Source organism: Trichechus manatus, unplaced genomic scaffold, assembly GCF_000243295.1.
Source record: "Trichechus manatus latirostris isolate Lorelei unplaced genomic scaffold, TriManLat1.0 scaffold00207, whole genome shotgun sequence".
NCBI lineage: Eukaryota > Metazoa > Chordata > Mammalia > Sirenia > Trichechidae > Trichechus > Trichechus manatus.
This window is the reverse complement of record NW_004444143.1, coordinates 2,197,574-2,206,614: the sequence shown is the minus strand read 5'-3', so window position 1 is coordinate 2,206,614 and position 9,041 is coordinate 2,197,574. Positions and strand designations below refer to the sequence as shown.

The following is a 9,041-nucleotide window of genomic DNA, read 5'->3' as shown; positions in this document are numbered from 1 at the left end:
AGGCAGAGTGGTGACGGGTCAGGGCTGTGACGGGGACACAGGCAGAGTGGTGACGGGTCAGGGCTGTGACGGGGACGCACAGGCAGAGTGACGGCAAGTGATCAGGGCCATAATGGCAACTTTCCATGGGGTTGGAGGTACCCAGAGAAGGGCCCTGACCTAGTCTGGGGTGTCAGGGATGGAGGTAGTGCCTAGGAGGGAGGGTGTGTGTAAGTTGAGTCTTGAAGGATGATGAAGAATTGCCAGGCAAAGAACAGAAAGGGATCATCTGGGCAGAAAAGAACAGCATGTACAAAGGCTTAGAGGCAAGAGAGACAAGTGTTGTGTGCCGTCGAGTGATTCTACTAGCAACCCCATGTGACGGAGTAGAACTGCCCCATAGGGTTTCCTAGGCTGTAATCTTTTCTTTTCTCTCCCTCGTGGAAAAGTTGATTTATTTTGGGATGTATATTGACAAATTAAGGAGCCCTTTCGGCGCAGTGGTTAAAGCACTCGGCTGCTAACCAAAAGGTTGGCAGTTTGAGCCCACCAGCTCGCCCATGGGAGAAAGATGTGGCCATCTGCTTCTGTAAAGATTTACAGCCTTGGAAACCCTACAGGGCAGTTCTACTGTGTCCTCTAGGGTCTCAGTGAGTCTGAATCGACTTGGCAGCAGTGGGTTTTGGATATTGACAAATTAGTAACGTTTATGGTTTTCTGGACCAGTGGGTGCTCTGAGCAGCGTCTCTCAAAGTGTTTGTGGTGAACTACCAATTTTTAAACGTTCCAATCCCTCGTGGACTGACACATGGTCCTACTGTGTATACCTGGTACACAGCTGGAGGCTCAGTGACTTGCCGCATGTGTTCAACAACACCCAGAACGTTCTCTATCCAGTTTAACGAGACCAGTTCACTGATCACATGCTGGGATGTCCCAGCAAGGCGAACTTGTTATAAAAGTTACTTACTCTACTTGGTGGTAGTTGACTCTGAGTTGACTCCAACTCATGATGACCTTTGCCTGGGTCTGCGCCATCTTGATTCATGATTGTTGGGATGTTGGAGTCCACTGTTGCAGCTATTGTCAGTCTGTCTCATGGAGGGTTTTCCTCGTTTGCACTGACCTTCTGCTTTTCCAAGCATGATGTCCTTTTCTATATTGGTCTTCCCTGGTGACGTGTCCAAAATAAGTGAGTTGAAGTCTTGCCTACATTTCTTTTTTGTTGTTGAGACTATATACAGCAAAACATACACCAATTCAAGTGTGTCTATGTGTACAATTCAGTGACACTGATTTCATTCTTCGAGTTGTGCAACCATTCTCACCCTCCTTTTCTGAGTTGTTCCTCCCCCATTAACATAAACTGACTTCTCCCTAAGATTCCCATCTAATCTTAAGTTGTTGTCACTTTGATCCCATATAGATAGTTCTTAAAAGAGTGTAATTCTTAAGGCAGACCTTTTTTACTAGTTAAGCTAAACTATTGTTTCGTTTTATGAAGACTTCAGGGGATATTTTTGGTTTAAGGTTTAAAGATTATCTCAGGATAATAGTTTCAGGGGTTCATCCAGCCTCCATGGCTCCAGGAAGTCTGGAATCCATGAGCATTTGAAATTCTGTTCTGCATGTTCCCCCTTTTGATCAGGATTGTTCAGTAATGGTAGCCAGGCACCATCCAGTTCTTCTGGTCTCATGGAAAAGGAGGCAGTTGTTCATGGAGGCAGTTAGCCACACATTCCATATCCTCCTCCTATTCCTGACTCTCCTTCCTCTGTTGCTCCAGGTGAGTAGAGGCCAACTGTTGTGCCTTGGGTGGCTGCTTGCAAGCTTTGAAGACCCCAGGCACTATGCAGCGAACTAGGAGGTAGAACAGAAGCACTAAACCACTACCCTAAACCTCCACACCAAGGAACCAAATCCCACGAGGTGTTTGGTTGTACATAAGCAGCCTCAGCAGCTACTCTTTTTTTTTTTCTCATTGTTGTAAATATATCATTACAACTTTTGCCACTTCAACTCTTTAGAGGTATACAACTTTTTTTTTTTTTAAATTTATTTATTGTACTTTAGGGGAAGGTTTACAGAACAAATAGTTTCTCATTAAACAGTCAGTATACATATTGTTTTATGACATTCGTTAACAACCCCACGACATGTCAACACTCCCTTCTTGACCTTTTTTTTTTTTGGTGAAAGTATACATAGCCAAATGTACACCATTTCAAAAATTTCTACATGCACAATTCAGATGACATCGATTACGTTCTTCCAGTTGTGCTGCTATTCTCACTTTAGATGGAGGTTTACAGAACAGAATAGTTTCTCATTAAATGGTTAGTACACATATTGTCCTACCACAATGGTTAATAGCCCCACGACATGTCGACACTGTCCTTACTCAACCTAGGATTCCCTATCATCAGCTTTCCTGTCCCCTTCTGCCTTCTGGTACTTGTCCCTGGACTGCTGTGCCTCATTAGTTACATTTTGTTTTATGGGGCTGTCCAATCCCCGGCTGAACGGTGAACCTTGGAAGTGACTTCACCACTGAACTAAAAGGGTGTCCGGGGGCCATACTCTTGGGGTTTCTCCAGTCTCTGTCAGTCCAGTAAATCTGGTCTTTTTTGTGTGTGTGAGAATTTTGTTCTACATCCTTCTCCGGCTCTGCCCAGAACACTCTGTTGTGATCCCGGTCAGATCTGTCAGTGGTGGTAGCTGGGCACCATCTAGTTGTACTGGACTCAGTCTGGTGGAGGCCTTGGTAAGTGTGGTCCATTAGTCCTTTGGACTAATCTTTCCCTTGTTTCTTTGGTTTTCTTCATTCTCCCTTGCTCCTGAAGTGGTGAGACCAGTGGAGTATCTTCAATGGCTGCTCACAGGCTTTTAAGACCCCAGACACTACTCGCCAAGGAAGAATGTAGAACATTGTCTTTATAAACTGTTATGCCAGTTGAGCTAGATGTTCCCTGAGACCATGCTCCCCACAGCCCTCCGCCCAGCAATTCAGTCCCTCAGGGAGTCTGGATGTGTCTATGGAGCTTCCATGACCTTTCCTTGAGGTGTACAACTTACTGACAGCAACCGTACCCTCAACAATGTGATTTTTCCATCACTGTTAACCCCCCTTTTCCCCTCCCTCCCTGGGTACCCACTAATAAACTTTGGTCTCTATACATTTGCCTTTTCTTGTCTTTTTATATAAATGAGGTTATACAGTATTTGTCCTCTTGTTATTGACTTATTTCACTCAGCATAATGTCTTCCAGCGCCATCCATATGGTAGCGTGTATCAAGACTTCATTTCTTCTACTGGCTGAGTAGTATTCCATTGTATGCATGTACCGCATTTTGTTTATCCGTGCCTTTGCTGATGGGCTTTAGATTGTTTTCACCTTTTGGCTATTGTGAATAGTGCTGCAATGAACACTGGAGTGTAAGTCTCTGAGCCTCTGCTTTCAAGCTTTTGGGGTATATACCTAGGAGTGGAATTGCTGGGTCGTATGGTAGTTCTATGTTTAGTTTTTTGAGGAACTGCCACAGTTTTCCACAATGGCTGTAACATTTTCATTCCCACCAGCAATGGATAATGGTTCCAATTTCCCCACATCCTCACCAACATTTTTTTTTTTAAATCTTACCCATCCTAGTGGGAGTGAAATGATATCTCATTGTGGTTTTGATTTGCAGCTCCCTGATGGCTAATGACACTGAGCATCTTTTCATCTGTTTGCTGGCCATTGGAATGTCCTGTTTGGTGAAATGTCTCTTCAAGTCCTTTGGCCATTTTATGATTGGGTTTTCTTTGTTGTTGTTAAGTTGTCGAAGTTTTGTATATTTTTTGGTTATTAGATTCTTATTGGGTATATGGTTTCTGAAGATACCCTCCCAGTTGGTAGCTTGTCTTTTCACTTTTTAGGTAAAGTCTTTTGATGAGGCAAAGTTTTTAATTTTTAGGGGGTCCCATTTATATTTTGTCTTTTGCTGTTTGTGGTTTTGTCGTTATATTAGATAATCCATTGTTGAAAACTAGGCCTGACAGCATTGCCCCTGCTTCTTGTTCTTCTAAGAATTTTATGGTTTTAGTTTGCACATTTAGGTCCTTAATCCATTTTGAATTTGCTTTTGCACATGGTGTGAGGCATGGGTCCTGTTCCATTTTTCTGCATGGGGAAATCCAGTTTTCCCAACACCATTTACTGAAGAGACTCTTCTTTTCTCATGGAATGGACTTAGCACCCTTGTGAAAAATCAGTTGACCACAGATGTGTGGGTTTATTTCTGGACTCTCAATTCTATTCCATTGGTCTTCGGGTCTCTTGTTATACCAGTACCAGGCTCTTTTGATTACTGTAGCTATATTTTTTAAAACCAGGAAATGTGAGTCCTCCTGCTTTGTTCGTCTCTTTTTTCTTTTTGAGTGGTTGAATTTTATTGCATCTTAAAAATATCACCCATAGGTCTTAGGAATCATCAGGCCTCGTTTCCATAGCTGAACAGCTCTTAGATCATACTGTCAGCCTGTTGAATGGTTCCTTTTTCAGAGACATAGATATCATCCAAAAATTTTCAGATGTCCTTGTTTTTAACTGTTGTGGCTTGCTGAATTAAAGGAGCTGAATTTGATGCAAGTTCAGTGCCAATTTCCTTCAAGAATTAACTTATCTTTATCGGCTTGAGATACTGAACAAGCAACACCTGGCCTCATCCAGATGCTATGGATGTATTTTTTACCCGAGAAGTTTCAGATTTCAACCAGAGACCCGCTGTCCTGAATAACAACGTTGACAGGGAAGACAGCATACACAGACCTCATCTTGTAACGGAAGCTGGTGTAACACCCTTGACCATGTTCTGTACGTGACTACAGAGAGTGGGAACTGCAGCCAGTGACTTTCTGTTTCCCCACCGTTTGTCAACGCGAAGCCTCTTCTTTTTCTTTCCGTGGAGACTGAGTTCTACTTGGACGTGATGGAAGTCCCTCCGCAGGGTTCCTCCGGGGCCCTTCACAATAACCACACGTCCCTTCAGAGTGATGTCGACATTTTCTGGAATGTTGACAGTCCGGTTGCTGAGAAGGGTCTTTGCTCTCACAGTACATGTAGCAAAAGAGCTGTTTTTCTTTTTCAACATTGCTTTAGCTATTCCATATGAAGTTGAGGATTGGTTTTTACATTTCTGTAAAGAACGCTGTTTGGATACTTGATGGGAATTCTGTTGAATCTATAGATCACTTTGGGTAGTATTGACATCTTAGCAATATTAAGTCTTCCAATCCATGAACATGGGACATCTTTCCACTTATTTAAATTTTCTTTAATCTCTTTCAGCAGTGTTTTATAATTTTCATTGCAGAAGTCCTTTATGTTCCTGGTTTGATTTATTCCTAGGTATTGTATTCTCTTAGATGCTACTGTAAATGGAATTGCTTCCCTAATTTCTCTTTCATTTCTCATTGTGGGTGTATAGAAACCCAACTCATTTTTGTCTGTTGAAAGGTCAGTTTTGCTAAATTCCCCTGTTAGCTCTAAAAGTTTTCTTGCGGTAGGCTGTGATATTTATAGGATCAAATTACCAGCTCTTTTCTCCCATGAGACCAGTTTGGGAATCCCCAAGTGGCCTCACCCCTGACTAGATCAAGGCTGAAATATACCAGCCATTCCTCCTTGGGCAAGCAGGTTCACCTTCTAAGCCTTAGTTTCATCCTCTATAAAGCAGGGATAGTAATAGTATTAAGTGCACAGGATTGTCTGAGGATTGATGAAATTAATCATATGGAGTGCTTGTGACAGAGTCAACAATGCGTGTCCTTGTGATTGAAGTTCCCCATACTTACCCCCTGGGCCCTTATTACCGTTTCTGTTTATACAGCCATTCGTGTGGTTGTTTAATGTCTGCCTCCCCACCGGAAGGTTAATTCCTGAGGGCAGGAACCGTATCTGATAGTCTTTGCTCTACACCAGCTCCAGCCAGTGCCCAGATTACTCATTTAGTCACCAGTGTTTATTGGGCGCCCGCTGACGCCGGCTATAGTTCTGGGTGCTGCGGACAGAGTGGCAGCCAAGACCTCTGGTCTGGGGTGTGAACAGGAGGAGTTTAGATAGTGTGAGGTGTGACTTTAGAAGCGGAGGCCTCTAGACTGGGTGGCCAGGGAAGAAGGAGCATTTGAGCTGAATGGTAAGACGGAGCCAATTAATGCTGAAGGGCATTCCAGGCAGAGGGAACAGCAAGCATGGAGGCCTTGACGTGGAAATGAAGTTGGTGAGCTCAAGGGACAAAAGGAAGCCAGGATGGCTGGAATGGAGGGAGTGATGGGGAGGGGAAGGGCATGAGGTCAAGGAGATCACTAGGGCCTTGGTGGCCATAGTGAGGGCTTTGATTCTTACCTGGAGTGGGGTGCAGCTGGAGAAGAGGGCTCTGAGCTGAGGAGGGCCCTACCTGACTCAGGAGTTCACAGGCTCCCTCTGACTGCATGTGGGGAACAGGCTGTTGGGGCAGGGACAGGAACAGAGAGATCAGGGAGAAGGCTGCTGTGATGGTCCAGACCAGAGAGGATAGAGACTGGATTAAGTTGGGAGCAGTGGAGGGGGAGAAGTGGATATGATGGAAATAGATTTTGGAGGTGGAGCTGACAGGTCTTGCTGAAAGGTTAGAAATGAAGGATGAGGAAAAGAGAAATTAAGAAAGATGCTTAGGCTTATGGCTCAAGCCATAATATTCTGAGTGAATAGTAGCCACACAATATATATTTGTTGTATGAATGAATTAATGAGTTAAAAAAAATAGTGGGCATCATTGAGAGCTTGCTCTGCACCAGGCACTGGTAGAAGTACTTTACGTGTATTGATCCATTTAACCCTCAAAATGATGAGATAAAGTCATTTATTTATCATCCCTGGTTACTGATGAGGTAACTGAGGCACAGAGAGGTTAGAAACCACTGTTAGGAAGTGGAGTAGGGTGAGTGGATGAATGGGTGGATAGATGGGTGGATGGATGGGATGGGTGGGTGGATGGATGGGTGGATGGATGGGTGGATGGATGGGATGGGTGGATGGATGGGATGGGTGGATGGATGTGATGGGTGGGTGGATGGATGTGATGGGTGGATGGATGGGTGGATGAATGTGATGGATAAATGGATGGGTGGGTGGGTAGATGTGATGGGTGGACGGATGGATGAATGGATGAATAGGTGGATGGATGGGTGGATGGATGTGATGGATGGATGGGTGGGTGGGTGGATGGATGAATGGATGAATAGGTGGATGGATGGGTAGATGGATGAATGTGATGGGTGGATGGATGTGATTGGTGGGTGGATGGATGGATGGGTGGGTGGGTGGATGGATGGATGGGTGGATGGATGGATGGGTTGATGGATGGATGGATGGCTGCCTGGCTGGCTAGGTGGGCAGATGGGTGGGGGTGGATGAGGATCAATGGGCTGATAAGTGAGTCTCTAAAATAGAACCTGTTCCCATGCCCCAGTCTGCTTTTCCCCATAATGGCCCTTTTCCTCTTCCCTCCCAGCACCACCCCCCACTCTGGCCGGAGCACACCCAGCAGCTCCCCGTCCCTCCGTAAGCGGCTGCAACTCCTGCCTCCAAGCCGGCCCCCACCTGAGCCTGAACCAGTCACCATGGTGGAGAAAGGGTCAGATAGCTCCTCAGAGAAGGGTGGGGTGCCTGGGACCCCTAGCACCCAGAGCCTGGGCGGCCGGAACTTCATCCGCAACAGCAAGGTGGGTGCAAGCCCAGGTGGGATGGGAAGAGAGGCGGGACGGGGGATTCAGGAGCTCACTCTGACGCCTCTCTTTTCTCTTGCAGAAAATGCAGAGTTGGTATAGTGTAAGTGTCTGGGCAAGCGAGCTTGGAGGGTGGGTGGGTGACTGGTGTCAGTGCCGGGCCGGGAGCCCCAGGCTGCAGCAGTCAAGGAGTGGGCGCTGGGGTCAGCAGACCTAGGGTTACATCCTACGCTGCCACTTACCTGCTCTGTGATCTTGGGTGAGTCGCTTCAGCTCTTTTGGCCTCATTCCTTCTCCTTAAGAAACAGTCCTGACCCTACAGGGCTGAAGGGAGCATTCAGGGAGAATCTGCCAAGCTGGCGGGTACCAGGCACAGGGTCCAGCTTCTGTAAGACAGCAGTAAATGGCAGCTGTCATGGTTACTGTCGTTGTTATGGGCAGCAGGAGCCACAGGTGGGCTAGTTACTGAGACCTCAGAGAGCCCGTCGGGGTCTGAGGAGACTGGAGGGTTCTGGGAGTTTTGTGGGGCAGAATGGGGGGGTCTGACCCCCATCCAGGTACTCACCTGCCATGCTTCCCCCAGATGCTGAGCCCCACATACAAACAACGCAATGAAGATTTCCGGAAACTGTTCAGCAAGCTTCCTGAAGCAGAACGCCTCATTGTGGGTGAGACCTCACACCCTGACCCAACTCCTGACCCTGAGTTCTAGCTCCGCCCTCCCAGCTCTTTCCCCAGACCCCTGTGCTGGCCGGGACAGCCTTGTGACTCGGGTGTCTGCCTGTCTCTCCCATCGGCCGCTCTCAGATTACTCCTGTGCCCTGCAGCGCGAGATCCTCCTTCAGGGCCGCCTCTATCTCTCGGAGAACTGGATCTGCTTCTACAGCAACATCTTCCGCTGGGAGACAACAGTGAGCTGGAGCAGGGGATGAGGGGAGGCCTGGGGGCCGGGGGGCTTGCTCTTGTGACCCTCCTTTTCTCCTCAGATTTCTATCCAGCTGAAGGAAGTGACATGCCTGAAGAAAGAGAAGACAGCCAAGCTGATCCCCAACGCCATCCAGATCTGCACAGAGAGCGAGAAGGTGAGCAGGGGACCTGATCACAAGGGACCATATGGTCACTGATTTTAGCAGCCTCCTGCCCCCTCTTACCCCAGAGGGTAAGGCCTGTTTATTCTGCATCCCTGCCCTGACCCAGGCTCCCCCCCGTCCCTGCCCTGACCCAGGCTCCCCCCGTCCCTGCCCTCCTCACACAGGTTCCCCCGTCCCTGCCCTGACCCAGCCTCCCCCATCCCTGCCCTGACCCAGGCTCCCCC

At 47.1% G+C, this 9,041-nt stretch overlaps 1 protein-coding gene and 1 pseudogene across 1 annotated transcript in view; one reads left to right on the top strand and one right to left on the bottom strand.

The window, feature by feature from the left end:
* Positions 1 to 4,293: 4,293 nt before the first annotated feature.
* Positions 4,294 to 5,304, bottom strand: LOC105756879 (60S ribosomal protein L9 pseudogene; annotated as a pseudogene).
* A 2,182-nt stretch (positions 5,305 to 7,486) lies between these two features.
* The window catches only part of GRAMD1A (GRAM domain containing 1A), a 17,113-nt gene continuing 15,558 nt past the window's right edge, over positions 7,487 to 9,041 (top strand). Inside the window, exons 1-5 of the mRNA XM_023742304.1 lie at positions 7,487 to 7,723; positions 7,809 to 7,829; positions 8,310 to 8,394; positions 8,534 to 8,637; positions 8,713 to 8,808. Of these exons, the coding sequence (XP_023598072.1) occupies positions 7,487 to 7,723; positions 7,809 to 7,829; positions 8,310 to 8,394; positions 8,534 to 8,637; positions 8,713 to 8,808 (543 nt within the window). The remainder of the gene's footprint in view (positions 7,724 to 7,808; positions 7,830 to 8,309; positions 8,395 to 8,533; positions 8,638 to 8,712; positions 8,809 to 9,041) is intronic.